The 25,723-nt window shown below is 40.1% G+C and overlaps 1 protein-coding gene across 1 annotated transcript in view; it reads left to right on the forward strand.

Moving 5' to 3' along the window:
• The window catches only part of nbeal2 (neurobeachin-like 2), a 63,955-nt gene that overhangs the window by 6,340 nt on the left and 31,892 nt on the right, over positions 1-25,723 (forward strand). Inside the window, 23 exon segments of the mRNA XM_022208340.2 lie at positions 6,181-6,269; positions 6,471-6,635; positions 9,285-9,366; positions 9,646-9,758; positions 9,994-10,076; positions 11,558-11,643; positions 11,760-12,060; positions 12,202-12,308; positions 14,060-14,146; positions 14,951-15,034; positions 15,238-15,297; positions 15,299-15,337; positions 16,467-17,119; positions 17,200-17,332; positions 18,340-18,459; positions 18,569-18,703; positions 18,706-18,898; positions 19,111-19,193; positions 19,290-19,382; positions 20,014-20,185; positions 22,223-22,356; positions 25,087-25,246; positions 25,570-25,672. Of these exon segments, the coding sequence (XP_022064032.2) occupies positions 6,181-6,269; positions 6,471-6,635; positions 9,285-9,366; positions 9,646-9,758; positions 9,994-10,076; positions 11,558-11,643; positions 11,760-12,060; positions 12,202-12,308; positions 14,060-14,146; positions 14,951-15,034; positions 15,238-15,297; positions 15,299-15,337; positions 16,467-17,119; positions 17,200-17,332; positions 18,340-18,459; positions 18,569-18,703; positions 18,706-18,898; positions 19,111-19,193; positions 19,290-19,382; positions 20,014-20,185; positions 22,223-22,356; positions 25,087-25,246; positions 25,570-25,672 (3,275 nt within the window).

Here is a 25,723-nt window from a genome sequence, read left to right on the forward strand (position 1 = left end):
AGCATCATTTCCTGCCACTAAAGATCAGTGTGGGTACAGTAAGATATCAGGCTGACAGACAAATACTGTGTGATTATCATTTGTTGAACTAATTAAGGCCTTCGGAGGCAGATCTGGACCGCGGCGACAACCACCCATCGCCACAGCTGCGAAACATCCCCATGAAGGGGGGGACATTTCCTCGCTTTTGTCACCACACAGTCAGATAGCTCATTATGTATTTGCCTCCATTACTCATGCTTTGATGCACGTCGAGATACTGTACCGGGAGACGCAGCATCCGTCCCTGCAGCTCGCCGTGGTTGAATCCCCTCGTGTGTGCCTCGGCCTCCCCTGTTTACCAACAGAACAGCCGACCAGGAAAAATCAAAGTGCTCTTTGCTTTCACTTGTGCAGGAAGCTGGAGCGAAGCAGAATGCCAAGCAGCACAGGGCTGCACAGCTGCTCGGCCATGTGCACAGAAAACAGATAAATGACCCGGTTTATAGGGGCTTTCGCCTCGTGGTCGGCCTGTGACATGTGTTCTAATAGTGCATTTAATTAGCTACTTTTTTATCCCATGAATCATTGAAGTAGTTGTTGTGGGAAACGAGTTATTATAGCTGCAAGCAAAAGATGCAGATTACCCAAGAGGAGGGTGATCAGTGGTAACTTTGTAAGGGATGATTTTTTTAGATTTGTGAGACATAAAGCAGAGCACCAGGTGTCTGAACCAGTTTTGCACTAATATATTTCCTTTTGTTCCACTTCTCATTAGCAAACCAGTCTCACTTCCTATCTGTGATCTTTTTTCTTTTTTTTTTTTTAAATTCGGCACCCAGATCTACCTGTTTCGCTTCCAGCCGGCTTCAGAAAACTAAGCCGAAGCATCTGCACTCCACAGAAAAACGTTCCCTTCACATAAAACTTGAAAGTGACGCCTGCTACACATAATCATTAAGGCTGTCGTCATCGCCCGCAGAGCTGTAAAACAATACTTTCCAAACCGCGTCACTTAATTAAGCACATTACGGTGTGGGTTCGTTCATCACAAATTCCATTTGGGCACCAGATATACTCCATCTTTAAGTGTCATCATAAAATATCTTTATTATGTTGACAGTAATGTTTGGGAGGATTCAATTAATCAGATGACGTGTCCTTGATTCTCCTACACTGTAAAAAAAAAAATTCACATTTACTGAGCATTTTACTGTTGTGTTACTTTTACTTGTTAATCTTTTAAATTGCAAATAGTAATGTTTAAATAGTTAGCCATAAAAACCGACCAAAATTGTAAATATTGTCAAAAATCAGCATTTTTATAAATGGTAATTTATTCTTTTACACTATTTTTACTGTATTTAAATCAGGGAAATATTGTCATTCTCCAAATCTTTGCTGGTATTGTAAAAAAAAGAATATATTGACATTTAAAAAACTTTTTTACAGATTTCATTGATTTTTTTGTTTATTTTTTTTGGATTACAGATAAAAAGAAAATACTAAAATTCACAGAAAAAGTATTACTTTCCATACAAAAACTGTAAATTCAGTCAGAAATATGTATTCTTATTAATATTTTTTCTACAACATTAGATTTTTACTGTACTAAAACCAACAAACATATAATTATTTTATTTTAGATATTTGCTTGCATGTGATCGGAAAAAATGCATCTTAAACAAGCTTTTTTTTTTTTTTACAGTCGATCTATTTTACTGATTTCTGTTTTTTTTTTTTTTTTTTTTTTAATTAAATCTTGTATAGCATCTTCAGTTTAAAAAAACAGCTGGAAAACTGCAAAATGTCCCCATAAAAAATCTGTATTCTGACAAATAATAATATGCTCTGTAATTTGCTGTAAAACTACATTGTTTTTCTGCATTTAAATTAGCTAAAAATCAAATTTTTTTTGCAGATATTTGTCATTATTTTTGTAAGTTCTTAGAAGTTCCATCATTTTTTTAACATGTTTTTTTCTGGCACTCTTGCTGCTAGAATCTCATCATATTTTAAAATGAATTCACCTATGTATTTATTTCTGAACAGAAGTTTATTTTTATAGTGCAATCAAGTCTCACATCCTTAATTTCCCACATGTTGGAGCCACAAAACAATAGGTGGCTTGTAATTTCCTGTTTTCACAGAGTACATGCAGATATTTTTCTATGCAGAATGTGTCATTAATGTGACTTTATTGTCATTTTGTAATCAGATTTTAGTTGATCATATTCTGCAGTGAGTCAAACACACCTCACAGAAGTGAAACCTGAATTTCTGAATGTTTCTCTTGCAACATGTTTTTTTTTTTTCATTGCGGTAAATTTAGAAAGCATAACCGTGTTCCCGGTTCTTCATTGTGACTGTGGGAGTGTTTTGTTTTTTATGTATATATACAGAGGCCTCTCTCGTATCTTCTCGCAACCGAGCAGCGCAAACCAAAAGAGGAAGGGGTTTGACGAGGAGCGTGAAGGAAATAAGCTTCAGTTAAAGTGACATGTAATTTCCTGGTTGCGAGCTCTAGAGACGGGACGAGTCAGACGCTGGTGCTGGTCAGGAGTGATGTGCAGCTGCTGACTGTGGGCGACTCTGGAGGCTCGTCTGTGACTGGGTTCGCAAGAACCTGGCAACCTGCTCAGCCACATACAATGAGAGATGGACTGGCACATAAGCCACTGCCAGTTGGTAATGTACATTTCACATTAATGCTGCGTCAGAAGAGGCGGTTTGTCCACAAAGAGTTGATCTCTTTATGCTTCTGTCTCTTTTAATAAAGTAAATGTGGCAATTAGCTTCACATTAGACATGCTGTGAGCTTCAGTGTGCATGTTAAGTGCAGTTTTCGCAGATCAGCTGCAGCTAACTTTGCTCGTTTACGACCTGTTTGCAGGCTGGTTCAGGGGGAAGTACCTGATGAATTGTTGAACCATGTGCTGCTGTCTGTCTGTTATTTGTGTACCGTGAGTCAGTCCGTCTGAAACGGCTCATGTCTTCCTGCTTCTGTCTGAAAGATCAGCAGCAGCTAATCAAAATGTTCAGGTCGTTCTGTCACACGGAACATCAGGGGAACATTTCTTCATGCTCCGTGTTTGGTAATCTGATTTTTGAAACGTTGGGTTTTACCGAGTTGGGCTGCCATCATCGGGACTTTCTGTCCAACTTATTCTATGCATTATTGAATGAAAAGGGTTTGAAGCTGACCCGACTGTCTCGGTGACCTGCGTAACATTTGTGTTATTTAGTCTGCTGTGAGATCAAGACGCTGATGCATGGAGGGAAGAGTTGCAGGATATGTTGCACTGCAGAGACAGATTAAATCTGTGATAACCAGCGCTGTATATAAACATCCTCGCACAGTTGAAGCCTTCTAACGTGATATTATAAGGATGCAGCAATGCAGGAATGTCCTTCTCAACATAATGACATGCTTCTGGTAATGTACAGTTGTTGTTGTGAGTTTACCAAATGTCTGGAATTATGACTAATGTAGACCGAAAAAGAATAAAGCGTGTCAATTTAGTTTCTTTTAACCTCCACATTTTGAAAAAGGAAAGAATTGGCTCATGTGTTCCTCTGTGTGAGTTGCATCTCTTTGCAACATCCTGTTACAAAAACAGGTCATAAGGTTTAGTCAGAAGCATGTTTTCAGCCGCGATGTGTCACAGTTTAAAGAAAATTGGTAAAAAAAAAACCCAACAAATTCCTATTTTGTGACGGCACAGAAAACTACGTTGCTGAGCTCCAAACTAGGTTAGAATGGTTAAATAAAGTTTGTAAAGTTAGGTTTCAGAATGGTGAAAGAATAGGCAGTGTTCTGTGAAACTGTGGGGGTGTGTCAGCTGAAGGTGCTGATTGACAGTTTTCAGAAGAGCTCAAATGAAGCGTGCAAACAGCGCAAACAGAGTCGAGTTTGTTTTAACAGAACCAAACAGGTTCGATGTGAAATCACAAACGCAAACATCAGATACTGAATGTTTTCATCACTTTACAGCTCTGACCTAAGTTACATCCACTGTGTAAAAAAAAAAAAAAATGGAAAGAAAGAAAGAAAAGTAAAAATTGGAAAATCTGACAACAAGGATGCCAGTATTGTAACATTCCAAAACTGTAAAGACTATGATTATTTGACAGCAAAAGCGACGGAAAAATACAGTAAAAACATTTAAAAAAAACTTTAAAATAACAGTTACTGCACTGTATGTACAACAAATACCGTATGTCTGTTATTTAACTGTTATAATTCTTCTCTTTCTTGGTAAATACTGTAATATAATGAAGAAATAAATGAATTGAGTGTTTGGAGACTGTTTGTATTTACATTAAACTTTTTTTTTATTTTACAAATGAATGAAATAAGGCAAATCAAATTAAAATTACAAATGTCACTCATAAAATAGTAACCATATGTAATGGAAGTTTGGATAACACAGGAATGCTAGAAATATTTTATCCTTTATATTAACAATGGGGAAAAAAATATTTAATTTAACATATTTAAATCCATTTATTACAGAAATGCTAGTAAAATTACCATAAATACCTGTAAAAATCTGGTATTTATTTTTTAAAATACTGTAATTTTAAAGAAAACAATTTTCTCTCCAATGACTTTTTTGCAATTGAATGAAAAATGAATGTAAACAAAATGACCTACAACAGTAACCAGCTTTAAATTCCACGTATAGAATGGAAAATAGTAGATTAGAGTCTAAAGAATAACAGAAAACCATGTTGTAATTTGAATTAAAAATAGACAATAAATGAATCATTTAGGACGATGAAATCCTTTTTGTGTAATAAATGTTGGTAAAGATACCATAAAGTGCCTGAAAAATATGATATATTTTTAAAATATGCTTGTGATTTTAAAAAGACTTATTTTTCCTACATGGACATTCTTTGTAATTGAATGAAAAGTCAGTGTTAAAAAACATAAAATATTACTGACAATAGTAACCACCTTTAAATTACAGGTAAATGATGGAAAATTACAGATTCTAACCCAAGGAATAACAGAAAAACATCTTACAATTTGTATTAAAATAGACAAAAAATCTGTAATGTAACATGATAAAAACCATCCACTACAGAAATGTTAGTAAAAATACCACAAAATACCTGTAAAAGATGGTAATTTTTTGACACTGTTGTGATTTTAAGAAAAGTATTTTCTCTTAAATGACATTCTTAGTAACTGAATGGGAAGTGAAAGGAAAAAAACCCATAAAATATTACAAATAGAGCAATGATTGCTGTTAAATGACAGATAAATTGTGTAACGTTACAAATATTAAACAAGAGAATATTTAAACATTATTAGTGATGGGATAAACTAAACATAATTTGTAATGATGCTGGCGGGATGGAGAAGCTCAGTTATTGAGATCGTAGAGCATTATGCTTGAATCCAGGGATGAAAGTCTGTAAAACAATGTGGTGTAAAGTTGTCTCTGCAGAGATGTATGTTGGTGGTGATCCTCAAACTTTTGTGCAAATTCTACCACTCAAGGAAGATGTATTTGTTGGGTGACGGCTAATCTTTATAGCAGACTGCCGGCTGTAAAGCAGGAAAACCACTGATGCTAATTTGCTCTGGTTTTTGTAAGCGGAACGGGGAGGAGTTATGCAAAGTGTGGCTGCAGTGCGTCACTGAGTCATGATTTCTGATGAGTCCAAAACATCCTGAACATAAAAATGATGATGAACAGATTTTAGCAGCATATTCCGTCTTAGAATTAGGAGAGCCTCGAGGAACTCTGCAGATATTTAAGGACACTTGGTTGCTTTAACAGCTGGGGGAAGCTTTGAAAATAGAAATAAAGGAATAACAACACTGACAGTTTTATCGTGTTTTATTTTAGTCCTATGTCAAACTATTTTTGGCAATCTTGATATTTACATAATGCACAGAATACTAGTACATGTATATTCTGCTGTACTCTACAGTCTGGAGCACAAAGCAGGGATTAGAAATAAATAGAGAGGAACCCCAAAAGATTCCTCGAGGCCCTTCGACTTAAAGTCCACAGTCTTTTCGCATGTTTAGTGTATAATGTATTTCGAGACGTGTTTGAATTTCGCTCAGCCTTTTCATGTATTACCAACAGCCAAACATGCACATATTTGACTTGCTCTGCTTCTTCCTAACACTGTTCACGTTCCTTCAGTGCCTCACATGTGTTTTCTCTCCTCCTGCAGAAAGATGTGAGCTATCTGCAGCAGTGGCTGGAGGTATTTGTGGCGTCCTTTGAGAGGCTCATTGATGTTCAGTCGCTGGAGCCCCGGAGGTGAGCAGCAGCACTCGTTTTTACACAAAACTACATACAGTAAACTCGAACCCCCACAGGTTTGTGTTCTCCAAGGCAGAAGATCTTCGGCGGGGATACAATTTTGACATGTTTATGTTACACAATCTCTGTTTGAATGCCCTTTGCCTCTCTCCTCCTGGCTCTTCGCTTCATGTGTTTCTTCTTCTTCTTGTCTTCCAGGCTGGAGGACTCCAGCTCGGATGTGCCTTTGCTGCCCAGAGACGTCCTGGTGCTCCTCAGCACCCAGCTATGGCACAGCGCCCTGCACCTCTCCGGAGCCTCCGAGCACAAGAGCAACACCCCACATCCGCTGCTCCTCATCAAGTTCTTCATCATCGTCTGCAGGTGAGGACACAGAACATACACACGTGGACAAAATTGTTGGTACCCCTCAGTTAAAGAAGGAAAAACCCACAATTCTCACTGAAATCACTTGAAACTCACAAAAGTAACAATAAATAAAAATTTATTGAAAATTAAATAATCAAAATCAGCCATCACTTTTGAATTGTTGATTAACATAATTATTTAAAAAAACAAACTAATGAAATAGGGCTGGACAAAAATGATGGTACCCATAACTTAATATTTTGTTGCACAACCTTTTGAGGCAATCACTGCAATTAAACGATTTCTGTATTTGTCAATGAGCGTTCTGCAGCTGTCAACAGGTATTTTGGCCCACTCCTCATGAGCAAACAGCTCCAGTTGTCTCAGGTTTGATGGGTGTCTTCTCCAAATGGCATGTTTCAGCTCCTTCCACATATGTTCAATGGGATTCAGATCTGGGCTCATAGAAGGCCACTTTAGAATAGTCCAACGCTTTTCTCTCAGCCATTCTTGGGTGTTTTTGGCTGTGTGTTTTGGATCGTTGTCCTGTTGGAAGACCCATGACCTGCGACTGAGACCAAGCTTTCTGACACTAGGCAGCACATTTCTCTCCAGAATGCCTTGATAGTCTTCAGATTTCATCGTACCTTGCACACTTTCAAGACACCCTGTGCCAGATGCAGCAAAGCAGCCCCAAAACATTACTGAGCCTCCTCCATGTTTCACCGTAGGGACAGTGTTCTTTTCTTCGTATGCTTGGTTTTTGAGTCTATGAACATAGAGTTGATGTGCCTTACCAAAAAGCTCCAGTTTGGTCTCATCTGTCCAAAGGACATTCTCCCAGAAGCTTTGTGGCTTGTCAACATGCATTTTTGCAAATTCCAGTCTGGCTTTTTAATGAGTTTTTTTTCAGCAGTGGTGTCCTCCTTGGTCGTCTCCCATGAAGTCCACTTTGGCTCAAACAACGACGAATGGTGCGATCTGACACTGATGTACCTTGGCCTTGGAGTTCACCTTTAATTTCTTTGGAGGTTGCTCTGGGCTCTTTGGATACAATTCCAACGATCCGTCTCTTCAATTTGTCATCAATTTTCCTCTTGCGGCCACGTCCAGGGAGGTTGGCTACTGTCCCGTGGGTCTTGAACTTCTGAATAATATGAGCCACTGTTGTCACAGGAACTTCAAGCTGTTTAGAGATGGTCTTATAGCCTTTACCTTTAAGATGTTTGTCTATAATTTTTTTTGGATGTCCTGGGACAATTCTCTCCTTCGCTTTCTGTTGTCCATGTTCAGTGTGGTACACACCTTTTCACCAAACAGCAGGGTGACTACTTGTCTCCCTTTAAATAGGCAGACTGACTGATTATGAGTTTGGAAACACCTGTGATGTCAATTAAATGACACACCTGAGTTAATCATGTCACTCTGGTCAAATAGTTTTCAATCTTTTATAGAGGTACCATCATTTTTGTCCAGGCCTGTTTCATTAGTTTGTTTTTTTAAATAATTATGTTAATCAACAATTCAAAAGTAATGGCTGTTTTTGATTATTTAATTTTCAATAAATTTGTATTTATTGTTACTTTTGTGAGTTTCAAGTGATTTCAGTGAGAATTGTGGGTTTTTCCTTCTTTAACTGAGGGGTACCAACAATTTTGTCCACGTGTGTATGTAATTGTAATGCACAGCTTTTTAAATAGTTGTTTACACCATATACTATGCCATTTTGCACATTTTTAGGCGATTCATTTGCACATTGTCTCACACCATAGATAATTACTATTACTTTTTATTACTTATAATCCTAGGATTTGCAACACTGCTGTATATCTGACTTGTAACACTTCCTTTTTAAAAAAATATCACCATGTCAAATGGCAAAATTGTTAAAACTGGTAATGTAAGGCAGTACTGAGTCTTTGGCAACTGCCTGAGTATTTGTTCTGCTGTTAAAAAGATATGTCAGACCACCCAACAGTTTGTCAAATTGAGGTTATTTCTAGTAGTTTATCATCAGAATCAGTTTTATTGCCAAGTAGGTTTTCACGATTTTGCCATTTGACATGGTGAGATTTTTTTAAAAGCAAGTGTTGCAAGTCAGATAAGCAGCAGTGTAGCAAATCCTGGGATTATAAGTAAAACAATTTTATAGATTTTATTATTCATAAGTAATATAAAGTAAATATTGTATTATAAGCAGTGAAATCTAATGGATTTTATTACTTATAATGCTTGGGATTTGCTACACTGCTGTTTATCTGACTTGTAACACTTGCTTTTTAAAGACATCCACCTTCTACCATGTCAAATGGGAAAACTATGAAAACCTGTTTGGCAACGAAACTGATTCTGATCATAATAAACAGCAGGCAACTATTTAGAACTGAACTACAAGTCATAACGATAATTTGATAGACTTGCTGTTAAGCTGATGGACTCAGACTCTTACCTTACATTACCTATGTTGATGTAATGTAAAATAAGGTTTCATCTTATCTCTTATTGATTTTCTAACAAAAAGGGAACCTGATAGGGCATATTTTCCAGGCCTTGCAGTGCAGATTGTGCAAAAGTGGCTGCAACTCAACACTTTTACACCTAACATGGCCACATTGGGTCAGAATCTGTTACACTTACTTCACACCTAACTATGTCTTCTTCTAGGAACATGGAGAACATCGACCCGGAGAAGACCCCGAGTTTCGTTTTTGAAACTATCAAGCTTCTGAATTTCTGCTTGGACCAGGTATGGCCAGCACAAAAGCAGGATTTGACCAGATTTCAGTGTGTCATTTCATGAAACAATGCAGAAGTGTGATATACAAGCAGAGAGGCCGACACAGAAGTGAACTTGTTTGCAGCATGTGACAACTTACAGAACTAGTTCACACTGAAAAGAGAAGTGGGTGTGTAACTGACCTTCTATTCAACATGCTGGAAACTTTTTGCATATTTAAAGGATGTTAAAACGGGTGTATTGTCTTCTGGTGATTGTGTGTCCAAACATTTTCTTTTTTCTGTGCAGTTAAAGAAGGGACAAGGGGAAAAGTCTTCCCTGCAGTCGGTTGTGCAGTATGGACTCGTGCTCTGTGAGAGTCTTTTCGACCCTTATCAGACGTGGAGGAGACGCCTGGCAGGGTGAGTTTGTGTTGCTTCACCCTTGCAGGATCGCCTGTGTGAACGTGTGGGAGGTGGAATTTAGCCACACAAAGACCAGAAGCCCGTAATATGCGTTAAAGGTCTTGCCCAACCTTTTGTCATGTGTAACACCCCGTTTTGTTGCCTGGAAGTCAAAGCTCTTTATTAGCAGTGGCATTAGCATACCCACAAGGCGTGATGGGAGTGTGGTGACGCGACTGTTTGTGCTTTGCAGGGAGGAGGTGAGCTTGCTGGAGAGGAACAAGTACAAGTTCTCCCCGTTGGCCTTGCCAGAAGAGCTGCCTGCTCTCTTCCATGGTGAGACGCTCCCATTTCCAGCTGTCAGACCTCACATACCACCACAATCAAACTGTTCCTGCCGCGGCCCAAACACTTCAGTTTCCACTACTAAGTCGCTCTCTATGCGAAAGTGTAGGAAAATAAATGGCCGAGTCCAGGCCCTTGTTCGCTTTTTTGGTTTAAAAACTCAATTATTCAGCATCTAATTATCAAGCCTCCATCACCAGTCTGAGCTTTTTTTTAATTATAGAATCTCATTTGATCGGCGAGTGCTAATCTATAAGCCATGTGGGAAATCTCAGCCCGAGCAAGTTCCAGTGCGTCCAAATTTTAGGAGGATTATGCCGCAATAGCAAGTTTTAATTGGAAATGTTAGGGGCTAATTGTGTAACACCTAGGCCACTTAGCGAGGCTTAGGATTTTCTGTTTGACGTAACTGAGTGACGAAAATTGCAGAGAAAATAGGCTGAGGCTCTGCTGCATGTGCATTTTGTTTTCCTGTAATTTGCTGTACGCGTTTATCCTTTATATCGGCAGAAGAATGAAGTCAGCCCCAGCATGCATTTGCAGAAGAAAAAGACAAAATTTAGAGAGTTTAGAAACAAAATGATTCACTTTGTTTGAATTGTATTACGACAGCAATGTGCTTTTCTGTCATGTGGTTTAACCCTGTTCTAGTTTTTTGCTCCTGTCCTTCACCTCTATGAAATCAGCACAACCATGATTAGAAGGAGAGTAAAGTCAAAGTATGTTCTGTGCAGTATAACACAGCTGTTATCATCACTGGGAAAAAAAAAAAGGGTTTCACATGCCGTAGATATTTTGCTATTTATATTTCTACAACCTCTGTGAACTCAGACTTTTTCACAGCTCAAGAGAGCTGTTTCACCATGCTGAATGTATCTTCCAACAGTTTGCAGAGAACCTGCACCCATTTTTGAGTCATGCTGCATTTATTTATTTTAGTCACAAATGGGAGGAGACTCTACATACTATAGATATTGTACTGCTTACATTTTCACTTGTTTTAATATGCGCTCTCTCAGCCTGCAGTTCAACCCAGTTCAGCTAAAATTCCTAAAATTTTTGTCACCTGACTGTCGGTTCCAGATGAGTCACAATTGGCTTCAACGTTGTGCCAAGGACTGGAGAATTTTTTGCTTTTTACAGAATCTGGTTTGTGTAAGCGGTTTATTATTGGCAAATTTTTAAATGAGACATGCAGAATAGAGTGATTTGATGAAATATGATTTTAAGCTTAGATATGATTAAGTTTCCCAACTATAAATGAGATGAGTGTTTCACGGACTGTCAAGAGGTTAAAAATCTGATTATTTCTTTGTGATTTTATACTTTCTGGCTCTGATAAATGGTGTCATTTTGGAGAATAGTTTAAAGAAAACATGCTTTTCAAACATTCCAGCGTTTTTGGGGTCAGAAGGTTAAGTGGAAGCTTTTCTTACGTAACATTCTCTCTTTGCTCGACTTTCCCGACACAGAAAGTCTACAGGAAAGCGAGCAGATCCCAGAGTTCCTCACGCTCAGATTGGTTCATCTCCAGGGTGCTGTCATCAGCGGAGGAAAGGTCTGCTACCCCGCCTCACTTGTTTATCAGTGATTCTTCTGCAGTGTGAAAAAACGCTAAAGGTGCAAATTAAAACGGATTTCAGGGGAGTCACTGTGACAGTCTCTGTGTTTCAGAAAAATGGCCTGCTCTCCATCAGCCCTCACTCTGTCGAGGACCTGTTTTCTGTTTTGCGAGTTTGGTGCTGCCGGACCTACTCTGAACCCAAAGACACCAGACTCCCCCGGCAGACTCTGCAGTGCCTGACGGCCATGATCCACCTCCTGCACTCCAGCAGCCCGGTGGAGCGGCAGGTGGAGATCAAGACGATACTGGAGAGCTACTTCCAGCTCCTCAACTGGAACCGACCTCCTAGCGAGCAGCAGGACAGGCAGAGCTGGGAGGACAGCCTGATCTCCCTCCAGAGCCAAATGCTAAGTAAGAGCACTAGATCCAGCTGCGTGTAAATCGTCCTTTTTTTTTTTTTTATCCCTTTCACTCAGTATGGAAGCCAAAAATCAATTGTCCCAGTGTCTGATAAATAACACGAGTCAACGTCCCCCTCGCTGTCAATTTTAGCTGCTGTTCCGGAGATCCTGCAGTGCTCCGACAGACCAGTCCTGCAGGCAGTCTTCCTCAACAACAACTGCTTCGAGCACATCCTCAGACTCATTCAGAACAGCAAGGTCAGCCTCCTGTCTGTCACAGATGTGCCTGTCTGCTCAGTCACTTATTTATGTCTGTCTTTTCGTCAACTAGCCCGCCTGCCAGTCTGTCACCGTTTTTATTTATGTCATGTCTTAGTTCCTCTTTTATTTGCCTGAATGTCACGTCCACCGTCTAACCTATTTCTGTTTAGTGAGATATCACAAATACGTATGTGCTCCCAGCTTACAGCGTACTACAGGAGTGAGTACAAGCCTGTGCAATATCACTTAAATGTCAAGTATTTTAAAATTGTATCACAGTAGTGTATTTGCTCTTATGTAGAGTGAAAAACCAACAGTTTAGATTTACTATATTTCAAAATACAAGACCTCACAGTAAGAACTCAACTGCAACTGAGGTTACTACACCTTTCAGGTTTTTTAGTTTTTCAATACTTTGTGTGTTATTTTGCTTTTGTGCTCGGCACAGAGGATGTTCTGCCACTTTTCTAGCTGGTCTTTGCTAAAGGGGTTGTGTTGCTCTACCTGTCTCTTCAAAATACCTCAAAGTTGTTCTGTCTGTTTCAAATCATGTAACATACTTGTGCAGGTCAGTTTTCGCTTTGTTCTTTGGAGTTTCTTGTGTGAATTTGTGCTTTGGATGGTTCTAATGCTGGAATATTCCTCAGAAATCTTCTTGTCAGTCCGTATTTTGGGATAAGCACCTTTGCCACTCATGCGGCCCCGTATCATCTCACTCCCAGCTCCGTGCTTCACTATCAGGGCTATGCATTCGCTGTGGTAATCCTGGTCAGGTTCACACCAAACAAAAGGGCCCCCATCTGAGCAACAAATCTATCTTGGTGGCATCTGACCAAAGAATGTGGTCGCAGTATTCATCAGGCCTCTTTACATGTTCTTTAGCAAAGTTTCATTGTACAGTTTTTTTTTTTTTTGCCAAAGAGCAAGCAAGGGTTATTTTCTTTGATGTTCATTTTAGAGGTTAATATTATGCAATGTCGTTTGCGCTGTCTCAGCTGTCACAAACACTCAGATTTCCTCTGATAACCCCTGCGCAGAGTCGGAAGCACCTGCATGTCTGTTTTCCGCAGCTTGATTGCACAAGTAGTGCACTGTCTGTGGTGTGATTTTTAGTAGGCCGACCACTGCAGCTCTGATTAGTGGTACTGTGACTCGTTCTGTACCTCCTGATTATCTTTGTGAAGTCGCACAGTAAGATTTTTCAGTACCTCTGGCAACTTCTTTTTGTGGCGCCATGATTCACACATGTAGATAAACGCAGCCCATAGGTCTAAAACCGAGAAAAATCTAGGTTTGCAGCTCATTTAGTAGCCTTGATAATGCAGTTAGGCTGTTTGGAAATCAGGGGTGATTTAGTTTCAGCGGTCACGGAGGCATTCACTGTTGTTGCATTGAGTTTCTACTTTGGGGCCTGTATTTTCAACATAACCTTTGTAAAGTATACATTTTTGATTGCTCATAAGAGCAAATAATCTGCTGCTCCGCTTAGCAATAACACAATTATTGAGCGAATTTTGGAACATTTGACATTAAGGTGGTTTTGCACAGGAATGTACTCACCTCTGTTGTTTGCTGTATGTTTCCCCACATGGCTTCAATAAATGTGTCACCCTGCAGCTGCAGAGAGACCAGGCTCAAACCTGTCTCCTCTCAGAAGATTTTTCCTGTTTTATTTTATTTTTTTTAATCTAATCGTCTGTCTTTTTTTGTGCTGTACATGCCTGCATGTGTTTGTGTGTCCTGCGCAGCTCTTTCAGAGCGACAGGCGTAGGCCGGAGCGTGAGGTTGTGTGTGACCTCACTACTCGTTTACTCACTGAGGTCGAAGTGGACCAGGTACTTCCCCCCCCCATCTCGGTGTTGCTATTGGTCTGTCAGCAGGAAACTCAGCCCCGTCTCTCGTTGTTCACTAAACTGAGCTCTTTAAACAGGAAGCTTTGGGCAGGATGTCTGGCTTACACTCATTTGTAAATAAAGCAGGTAGCATGGCTAGACATGATAATCACCTTTTGAAGTTCCCTTTTTTTATCTGCAATATCAGCCCATCCTGAATGTCCACTCACAGCTGATGTTACTGTTATTATGGCCAAACGTTTCCTTTTATAAATGTCATAATTGCAGGCTGAATTCCCTGCTGACAATGCTAGGCAACAAGAGCATGCTGTGTTTTTCATAGTGCATGAAATGGTTGTTTTCCCATCTTTTTCTTGTATGTTTCGCTGCTCTGCCGTGTGACTAGTGGTGCTTGCATAAAAGACCTGGCTTGTGTCCTGGAGTTTGACATTGCCTAATTTCCAGCAATAGTTGGGGATTGCCTCTGTTCTTTTTTTGATGGTTGACTTTGGTTTTTGCATGCTGGGTCTTATCAGAAATTAACAAAGGGGCGATTGTTTGGTGACTGGAGCAGCAGTTCACTCCAATGGTTGTGGTGTGAAAAAAAAAAAAAAAAAAAAAAAAAGTACAGTGCTGCACTTCCTCTTGCTCTTTACAGAAAACCAGAGTGAAAATCCCTCATTCTTTTAATTGGTGAAAGGTTTCTTACTGTGGGTTGCGTGCATTAGAAACATCTCTGAAATGTGTCGACTCATGATGAGTTTTTCAATGCCACAATCAGCTGCACCTCCTTATTTTTTGATGTAGGTTTGGGAGAAAGGATCTGACAGTATTACAGTTCACGCCTTGGGAGTCCTCACAGCTATAATGAGCAACTCGCCCTCTGCTAAGGTAAGGCTCTGGTGATCGTCTGTGGTCAGAATCTAACACCACAGTGTCTACAAAAATGAGTGACGGATGTGGGAAGTTGTTCTGCATTCATGTGGGAAAGCTCATTATGTTTCCTTCCAATGTATGGAAGTGTGCCAGCATGTTATCCCCTGTAGAGCAGCTTTCACCAGCCTATTTCTGTCTTCTCCCTCCTCCTGCCTCAGGAGGTTTTCAAGGAGAGGATTGGCTACCCCCAACTGTTTGATGTGCTGAGGAGTCAAGGTCAGCCCCACCAAAAGGCTGCTGCAGGAGCTGATGAACATGGTGAAACTCACATTTCCTCATTATCCCCACTGAGTGCAGAGAGAGAAAAAAAGTCAAATTGCTTTTATTGATGACCTTGTTCCAATTCCAGTTGTGATAGTGCTAATTAACCCTCCGAACCCCGAGCAGTTTTGAGCATTTTTTGTCACATTCTCACTCACTGGGCTCATTTTTTCGCCTATAATAAAACATCCTACACCTCTATGGAAACAGCACAGCCACGGCTAGAAGTAGAGAGGACTCAGAAATCTCGTCTGTGCAGTGTAACAAAGTTAGAATGCTAGAAATTATTTCAAAAGTTTCAAAAAGACTCCCGCACACCGTCTAACCTGCAAAATTTGCTTGATGAAGGTCAAGCACCGAAGCATTGCCAATTAATGTGTTTTTGCAAGTGAGACAGCGTACAGGAATCTTTTGGGGAAAGTTTTAAAAATGTTAATTCCTCTTTTATTTGTCTCAAGAAATGGATGCATGAAGAGTTCTTTTGTCTTAATGTTATAACCAATGAAAAGAGGAAAAAATTTAGATTTTTTAAAGCCATTTGCAAACATTGAAATACCTGGAGTCAATATGTCCAACATTCTTCCAAGTCCCACGGGTGTTTAAAAAAGTGAAAAAGAAAACAATGGCTCTACATACATATAGATATTTTGCTAGTTACATATTTAACTTGTTTCCCTCCTTGTCTCCTATTCTGTCTTTGAAGTACAGCCTGCAGTTCAGTTCATCAAAAAGTCTCTGAATTTTTGTCCTGTATTTGTTGGGCACAGCTTAGTCACTAATGGCTTCACTGTTGTGCTGAGAATGCATAATTTTGTGGTTTTTTTGTTTTGGTCTTTACATAATTTAGTTACAGCATTTTTTACAAATAAGACATTTAGTATTAAGTGATTTGGTTGTTTCTGCTGATGGAACCAAAAAATATGCATGAGTAGTTCAGGGACCATCAATTGAAAGCTGAAAATTAAAAGATTTTTTCTGTATTTGCAGTTTCTTAAGGGTGTAATTTTGCTAGTTTTCAAAAACGACATAACTCCCCAACCACTGTGGATTTTAGCATTTAAGGCTAACACTAAAAAATATATCATTCGACTTCTCTTATCTTTTATGTTCGTTCTCTTCTCTCCAGGCAGTGGAGGGTGAACATGCTCACGCTCATCATCTTGGCATCAGTAACGACCAGCCTTTACTGCTGCTCCTGCAGTGGCTTCCTGACCTGTCAGGTCAGAGGGACCTGCAGCTGCTGGTGGCCCAGTGGCTGGCTACTGTATGTGGGGGCTCTTTGTCCTGCCGCACCGTGGCTGTGGAAGCCGGCATGGTGGGAGCTTTGCTACAGGTTCTCTCTCAGCCCCAGAACCTGGACAGGCAGTGTGCAGATGCCCTGCTGGGCCTCCTGCAGGATTTAGGCTCCCTGTGTTTGAAACCAGAGGAGCTGAAGAGTCTCCTCAGACTCCTCAGGGTGGATCAGGACAACGGTGCAGTGGTCGGAAGGGTGCACCCCTACTGCACTCGCATCATACGAGTGCTCTCAGCCATGGCTGCCAGAGAAGGCCAGGACAGTGCCTTACAATATTTTGATCTTACGCCCCCCATGGCAGGAATCATGGTGCCCACAATCCAACGCTGGCCAGGCAGTGGATTTGCCTTTCACGCTTGGCTCTGCCTCAATATGGAGTTCCCCTCTTGTCATTCAGACTTCAACAGCCGTAAACCTTCTGTCAGCGCTGGCATGGGGGCTCAGCATGACTTAGGAAAAGGACCACGGAGAAAGCAACTCTACAGGTAATGGGACACGTTTCTGAGGATTCATTCATGGCTGTATAGTACAAATCTTTGACAGAGACATATTGTCCTCTGTACAGCTTCTTCACAGCAAGTGGAACTGGACTGGAAGCCTTCTTCACCATGGAGGGTGTGCTGGTGGTGGCTGTTTGCACTAAGAAAGACTACATGGCTGTGGCTCTGCCAGAGTATCCACTAGCTGACTCATGCTGGGTGAGTGTAGATAGATATGCAAAACACAAACCCTGTGTAAATATCTCTTCAATGTCTCATGATTCAGAATTGCATCACTTCTTGAAAATTGCATTGTTTCAGAGTTGAACTGCATTTCCTAGTCAAATACCTTAGAAAGGCTGTATTGAAACTACAGACCTAGAAGTAGAAACCTAATGCAATACATCTGTGATCGTACAACCATACTTTTACTGTAAAAATGAGCAAAAAACCAAAAGAACCTTCCAAATTTTGGACCTATGAGCTGTGTCTATCAGCACATCTGCATCATGGCTCCAAACAAAATTGAAAGAGGAACTGAAAAATCTAACTATGAGGCTTCCCAGTGATAGAATAAATAATAAGGAAGATCGTTAGGAAACTTAAAATCAGTCAAGACACAGCTGCAACAGTAATCAGGAGGTATAGAAGGAGCCACTGTAGCACTAATTGGAGCTGCAGTGGTCGTCCACCTAAAGTGACTCCACAGACTACGTGTACAATCTAGATCTGAAAAACAAACAGGCAAGTACCTCAAACTTGGCATAGTTATCAGTAGAAGACAGAGCTTTTGTCACAGCCAGACATCTGTGACGTCTATTGATGACAGCCAAGAAAAAAAAAAACAACAACTTTGCTTGCTCTTTGACACACAACTGCAAGATGAAACTTTGTTGAATCAAATGAACAGAAGCCTCATGAAGCTGTGGGCATATTCTCAGATCAGATTTGACCAAGGTGCAATTGTTTGTTGATGTAAACCTGGCCACAACTACCATAATGACTGCACAATCCTGAGAGTGATGCACAGCGGTGGAGTGTGATGATAACAGGCTGCATGAGTGTAAAAGGTGTTAGGGAGATGACATTTATTGATAGTGCAATGAATGCCTGTGAACATACCAACATACTGTCCCTAAAGAAGAGAAAAGGGAAAGCTATGACCTGACCAAGCATGTCTTGCGTAATAGACTGAAAAATGCTCTTTAATGTTGTTCTTCTACTAGCATTCAGTGGCTATAGTCCACATCCCAGGCCGTCGTCCTTTCGGTCAGAACCTGGTCACCATCTACATCGACGGAGAGCAGCGTAAAACTGCTCAGCTTCGTTTTCCATCTTTCAGTGAGGTAACCGAAACCAGTATCTAACGTATTCTGACCACATGCGTATTCTATTACTACTGAAGAGTTCCTGTTTATCAGTCTGACTTCCTGTTTCTGAACCTGATCCTCCCAGCCTTTTACCTCCTGCTGCATCGGCTCTGCAGGCCACCGCACCACTACCACCACCACCTCGCCCAACCTGCCCACATCTTTCTCCACCAGTCCAACGCCTGAGTTCGCCTTCCCGTCCCATGCCCCTCCCTCATCCGTTCCCAGTCCTTCCCAGCCACCTTTGCAGGAGGCCGTTGGGGGTCTTTAGGCGACACCCCGGTTCACACCATTCCAGCAGGACTCCAGGACACAGAGTGGGGAACACCCACATCTCTGGACGGGCTCCTGGCCACCGCCTTCATCTGCCACGAGGCTCTGCAGCCAGCCCAGACGAAAAATCTCCATGCTGCTGGTTGGTCACGCTTTGCTACAGTCCCAGTGTTGTGTTATGCATCTTAAACTTCAAGGCATTTCAGGACTGAGTTAATACAGAACGCACTAACCCGTAGTAGAGAACATCATAGTGCAAAAACAAATCAAAGATCATTTGTGCGTATGCTGAAAACAGGAGTATTTTGTTTGTACACCAAGTAATGTTTGCATATTTTCTGCTCTCCATCACAGGCCCTAATCACGTGTCCTTATTCAAAGCGGATGGAGAGTTATCTGATCTCAATAGCAAGCTGCTGCTGTACTACACTCCACAGGTGATTCACTGCCATCACGAAAGCTAACATATTGGATTACACTGCTTTTAATATGTAAATTATGAAAACTACTACAACTATTCTTGTTTTCTTCAGGCCTTTAAGAGTCAGATATGTCTGGACTTGGCTCCAAATCACCAGTATGATGGCAGACTTACAGGACACAGAGTTGTGAACTGGGACATCAAGGTTAGATATCCATTATTTAGAATTTTCTCTGTGTGCTGTGATGCTGGTTTTTGTGTCGTTTGTATAATTAACTCATCATTACTGTGATGAAAGTGTAAAATGTCATCATAGTATATTTGTATCAACTTCATACTGTACTGTAAATCTGTTGCAGTGCTACTGATTGATGTAGTTTTTACACTTTTTTTTTCCTTTCTCATGGTCTTAGTTCTCTCTTTTTTTGCTTTTATGTGCATAAGCCTTCTTTGCTAATTTCAAGCCTGATGAATATTCGGAGCACATTGTTTGCTTCCATAGTACCAAGATAAATCTGTTTGTTTGGTATGAACCTGGCCAGGACTACCACAATGACTGCATAGTCCTGAGAGTGAAGCACGGTTGTTGAAGTGTGATCATATGCAGCGCAAAAGTGAGATGACATTTAAATAGATGGCACCACCAAAGTGGAAAGTCTCCCCTTCATACTGCACTGTGATTGCATCATACTGTTACTGATTTGTCGTTTTGCACCTTTTTTCTTCTTCATGGTCTTAGTGCTCTCTTTTTGTTGCTTTCATTTGGGTAGGTTTTCTCTGTAAATTCAATTTCTGCAATAATATTGTTTGCGTGACTGATTTCTTTTCTCCTGCAGGATGTTGTAAATGTGGTCGGAGGTATAGGGGTTTTGCTGCCCCTGCTTGAGCAGGTATGTGAGGCCGAGCAGGTTTACAACGGCGGTCAGGAGAACTCAGACTTGCTGGGACCGGAGCTCACCTCCTCCAGAGGCCCTGCTGCCATGCTGCTGCCCCTGAACAAATCTACAGGTCAGTCTGTCTCTGGTTTGCATATTCATGTGATTTTCTTTACTGCACTGTGCATTACACACCATGACGGTATGTTATTAATGAAAGTCAAGTCAAGTCGCTGCTGCTTTCCAGTATATAAGGTTGCTTTTCCAACTAAGCTCTAACTAATTACCTGACTAATTTAAAAGGTTTAGTTCCCCACAAGCAGTTTATTAGAGACGGTACAGAGGAACAACTGCCTTTTAACAGGAAGAATCTTTGAGCAGGGCCAGGCTCAGGAGGGGAAGACATCCACCTCAACTGGTTTGGGTCAGGGTGGAGAGGAAAGAATAGCACATATAACACACTACAAGCAAAGAGAATATAAAAACTTGAAAAATTGGTGGGATCAGTCGCTACACATCAGCTCCAGAGCCAGGATTACTAGCAGAGATGATAAAAAGCCAAACTACAGGAGAGGCAAAGCAGACAAAGTTAATAACATGCAATAGTCAGAGATGACAAGAATTACATAAAAGTTGAGTATGAACATGTGGAGACAACTGAATGAACAGGTTGTCCAAAGTAAAGCATGTTAGTGGGATTAAAATGGAGGTAGAGCTATAAAAGCAAACAGAAAGCATAATAAAACCAAGCAACCAACTGGGACAAAACAGCAGGACGACAGAAAGAAACTAAGACTGGACGTGTCAAGGACAGCTTCAGGAAGAACTAACAGCAAAGGAAAAGAGATTAAACTTTAATTTAGATTTCTAAGTGCTAACCACAAGTGTCAAAAAACACAGTTAGCACATCTTCATTGTATTGTGGAGCTAAACCATTAAGGGGTTTTAAAACAAGTCGTAGTAACAGTCAGTAGTCCAGCTGCAAGCTAATAGAAGCAGAGATAACAGTTTCCAGGTTCTTTTAAGATAAAATCGGTTTCAGTTTGACGATGGTTGTGATCTGAGAAAAGCTTGCAGTGCTGCTGATTTGTTTATTCAAATTTGAATAGAAGTCCAGGAAGACAGCAACATTCTCCACTGAATAGAGCACACGTCCAGACATAACTAAAGTTATTAGTAGAGCCAGATATGACAAGCTCAGTTTAGTTTTCATTCAGATGAGGTAAATGTCTTGCCAATGATCATTTGATAAAGTTAAAAGAGGTCCATCGCTGAACAAGCACGATTATGTGTAACTAGGAAGTAAAACAGTGTGTCGTCTGCATATAGAACAGTCAGTTTTTGTCATTTATCCCTAGTAATATCTACATAGTTTGGAGTTTTTTTGCCAAGGTTTTGGCATACTTTCATACAATTATAAAGAATGTGACTTCATTAAACCTTTTCTTATCTGTATCACTAAAGACTTTCTCGAAAATCATCCTCATAAAAATGGTTCATGGTGTGTTCTGTGGATTTTACAGAGAAGTAAGGTTGTGTTTCTTGAAAAATATTGCTCTGTTTTAAGATGTTTCAATGTATTTTTTTCTGTATTGTAAGCATGAAATACCATTTACCTTTACTATATTCGGATGGTGTTGGGTATCTTCAAAAAAATGAGCAAATCAGCACAACTTATGTGCTTGTCTACAAACACATTGGTCAGAAAACACAGCATGCTTGTTGAATTTATACGTTTAAATGTCACTAATACATATTCTCTTTTCTTTTGTGTTCTTTCTCTTGACTCATTTTGTTCAAATGTAATCCTACACTAAGTGTTAAATGACTTGCAATGACTTGTTCTAGTAGTAGTTAGAGTCCACGCACAGTGCATGATGCAATCACAAACAGGAACTGCGAGGCAAACGTAGTAAAGATCGTGAAACAAACACTTAAAGGGTACATGTCAGAAAGTGTGACTCGGTGCACCTGCGTAAATTCTAGCATCAACAAAAATTAGATAAATGGAGCAAACAGCCCAACAAATGTGTGACAAATAATCAGACGTATGACTCATCCCGAGACACGATAATGTCAATATAACTGCTTTGTAACTCACAAATATGACTGTGGCTAACACAGGAAATCTTAAAAACTTCTTTTGCCCTATTTTTTTTTTCTCTCTCAGAGGGCAGACTAGAGCGAAACAGTATCGCTGCCTTCTTGCTGATGATGAAAAACCTGATTCGTCATCATTCTGTCAATCAGGAGAGCCTCCTGCAGTGCCACGGGCCGAGCATCATCGGAGCAATGCTCAGCAAAGTAAGTGTGTCGGGCGTCACAGAGTGGGAACTAACTGCAAGAGCTGATTAGAATCTGAAAGTGAATATCCGACCTTTTCCATCATATGGCTGCAGTATAATTGCCGTGTGATGAATGGCCCTCGTGTTGTTGAAACAGCAGCGGTTCTTTCAATATGACACTATCAAATGCTTGTGTGGGGAAATTTATGCTGTGTGCTCGGTTTTGTGGTCTCTGTGAATGAGAACAAAGAGGGGCAGCTATGAAACCCGCTGTGTGAAAATGTGTTGGAAGGCCGGGAAAATTATACGTAGACCGAAATAGAATCTAAAATGACAAATCATGTAAAAGGTAATGGAGGCAGAAGCGGATGGGATGCGTTGTTGTTACCCCTGTTCTCAGCTGTGGGTTTTCAATTGCTTTGCAGATTATTTTTAGCACTATTTTGTATTTTTGGATGATAATTTCCAGCTTCTCGGGGGCTTTGTGGGTCTTGCGGGATCTCGTTAGCTTTTAGCTGCCGGTAAATTGTGAATAAAAAAATACATTAACGAATGATATCAGGGGGTTAAGGACAAAGTACAGTATGTACAAAATAATGTTGGTAACATTAGGTGTATTTGATACAGAGCCACACCAAAGACAAACTTCCACTGTCTTGAAATAAAAATACAGATTTTTGAGGCAATATTCAGTGTGCAACATTACATAATAACTGTAATCTTGATTCAGTAGGTATCTGTAATAATGATGTGCTCTGCAGATTCATTACATACACAACACTTTATAGCTGCAAATTTAGCAACATTACAACTGTATTTCAGTCCGATTCAGATAGAAGTGACTAGCTTTACTTTTCCAGTAATGAACTGATTTATTTCACATGAAAGTGGGCATTTCAGGAGATTTGACATAATGTATAATAATATCCAGTTACATTTTGTGATTCCTTCTACAGTAAACTAAAGCCACCTGTCCTGCACACCTGAGTCAAACAAGTTTTAATGCGCTCATTACACTGCGTGGTGTTCACAGCTGTGCAGCCAGTCAGATGTTGCACTGGTGCAGCACAGACATAGTTGCAGGCTGGCAGGATATGTTGAAATATAAGATGCTGAGGTGGAGCATCCTGTAAGGAAACTACTGTATGTCCTAATAATCACATGGGGTTGCCAGGTTTTGCTTTAGTAAAGGCTGAGGCATGCACACATATGTGGTACACAAACACTTAGACTGTATAAATCCTTAGTTTAATCCAAAATCTCAGCCTTTGCAGGGATCAAATTTGCACTTGTGCACTGAACTTGTTTTTTAAATGCACTAGCACATAATTTAGGTGCATCCAGAATTTTTTGCAGTGATGTTTAGTACTGAAAAATTCGTTCTAAATGATACCTTTTTTTGCCAGTTCCCACATATATTGGTGAGTTCTTTACACGTTATGTAAATGACTGTAAACTAGAATAAAGTTGCAGATAAATGTTTTTTTTGTTTTGTTTTCATAAGGATGATCTAAAACAGTCAAGAGTAACTCTTTATAAGCAGTGTTAAATTTTACAGAAAGGCATTTCAGTCCTGTTAATGCTTTGGTTTGCCTCTGCCTGCTGTTGAAATGCCACAGAAGAGGGAAATGCTGCCACAGAAAAGGATGAGTTTCTTGCTAAAGTACCCTTTCAATCCAGAAAGTCGATGCTCCAACAACAGCTTTTTCCCAGCCGTTCTTTGACTGCACTCTGCTCAGCAAGTGCATTAACCCAATAATTTTTGATTTTATCATATGTCACTTTAAGAATTTATGACCAATATGCATGCAGAGACTCGTGCATTTTAGAGCAGAAAATGAAATCCAGTTTGCTTTTTGAAGCTTCAAGTTACACGTGTCCTAAATGCCTAACATACAGACTCTTGGAAGATGTTACAACTCACGTAAATCATTCTTTATTTTTATTGTTTATTTCTCTTTTTGATCGGGACAGTGCACATTAATGAACGTCTATTTAGATCGCAATAGACGTAAATATGCCAGATTATAGCAACAATGTTAATTTACATCTGCCGTCCCTAGACAGGCAAAAAAAAACAGAAAAAAGAAATAACAGTGATATATAGGACAAAAAGTCACAACAAAAGCACATTGCAAAAAGTACACAAAGAAAACATAACAGTGAAACATACAAAAGCAACATAGGACAATAGGTCACAATAAAAGGACATTACAAAAAGTACACAAAGAAAACATAACAGTGAAACATACAAAAGCAACATAGGACAATAGGTCACAATAAAAGGACATTACAAAAAGTACACAAAGAAAACATAACAGTGAAACATACAAAAGCAACATAGGACAATAGGTCACAATAAAAGGACATTACAAAAAGTACACAAATAAGTTAAATATATACAGTATGCTGTGCACAGAGAAGCCTCTAGTCTCCGCTCAGTTACTGCAGCTCAGCAGCATAGGTGCGACCAAAAATTCATTTGAAACGGCCAAAATAAACTGTCCTGATGTTGGATTTGTCTACCTGATTGATTCTCCCAAAGACTAACAGACAGACCTGCTGAATATCAGGTGCACTGGTGCAACAATGAAATTATTTAGTTATGTGTCCGACCAAAATAGTTGCACTCTGCTTAAAGTAAAAACAGACTCCACACAAACTCTTGCAGACAGATAAATCCACATAAATTGAAACGTGACTGTACTTTAATATAAATGCACTCACTGTCTGCTTGTGTCTGCTGCAGGTTCCCGGCAGTATGATGGACATGAATGTTTTAATGGCGTGTCAGCTGCTGCTGGAGCAGGTTTTCAGTGAGGGCAACAGTCCACTCCTACAGCAGCTCTACCAGCACCTGCTCTTCAATTTCCGCATCTGGACTAAAAGCCATTTCGCTGTTTGTCTGGGTAAGGCACGCGCAGGCCGTTGTTCTGTTGAGTAACGCACCTGTTAACCTTTTCATGTCTGCCGAAGCTATTTGTGTCCCTTTTATGTGCATGTACTGAAAGCAGCGAGAGGAGGCGTGAGGCACAATAGATAGAATACATTAATGTTTCAAGTTCAGGCTGTGGAGAGGATTAAATGTGAATCTGTGCCCCGAGCACCACTTCAGTAGCCCTGTTTTGTAAATTACCACACTTCTTTGCCACAACCTTGAATATTGGTTTGGCATTTTGTAAATGTCAGCGTGAGGGGAGATGACAAAAGTGCTTGTTTTTTTATCCTACAGGACACGTGCAATACCTGTCATCCGTGATAAACAAAAGCAAGCAGCGCATGAAGAGAAAGTACGGGGTTCCCTACATTCTGGACACCATTCGAACATACTACAGGTACACCTTCCTCTGCAAACATGTGCCGTCAGATTAAGACTTTAAAGTGAA

This window comes from Acanthochromis polyacanthus, chromosome 12 (genome assembly GCF_021347895.1).
Source record: "Acanthochromis polyacanthus isolate Apoly-LR-REF ecotype Palm Island chromosome 12, KAUST_Apoly_ChrSc, whole genome shotgun sequence".
In the NCBI taxonomy this organism is placed as follows: Eukaryota; Metazoa; Chordata; class Actinopteri; family Pomacentridae; genus Acanthochromis; species Acanthochromis polyacanthus.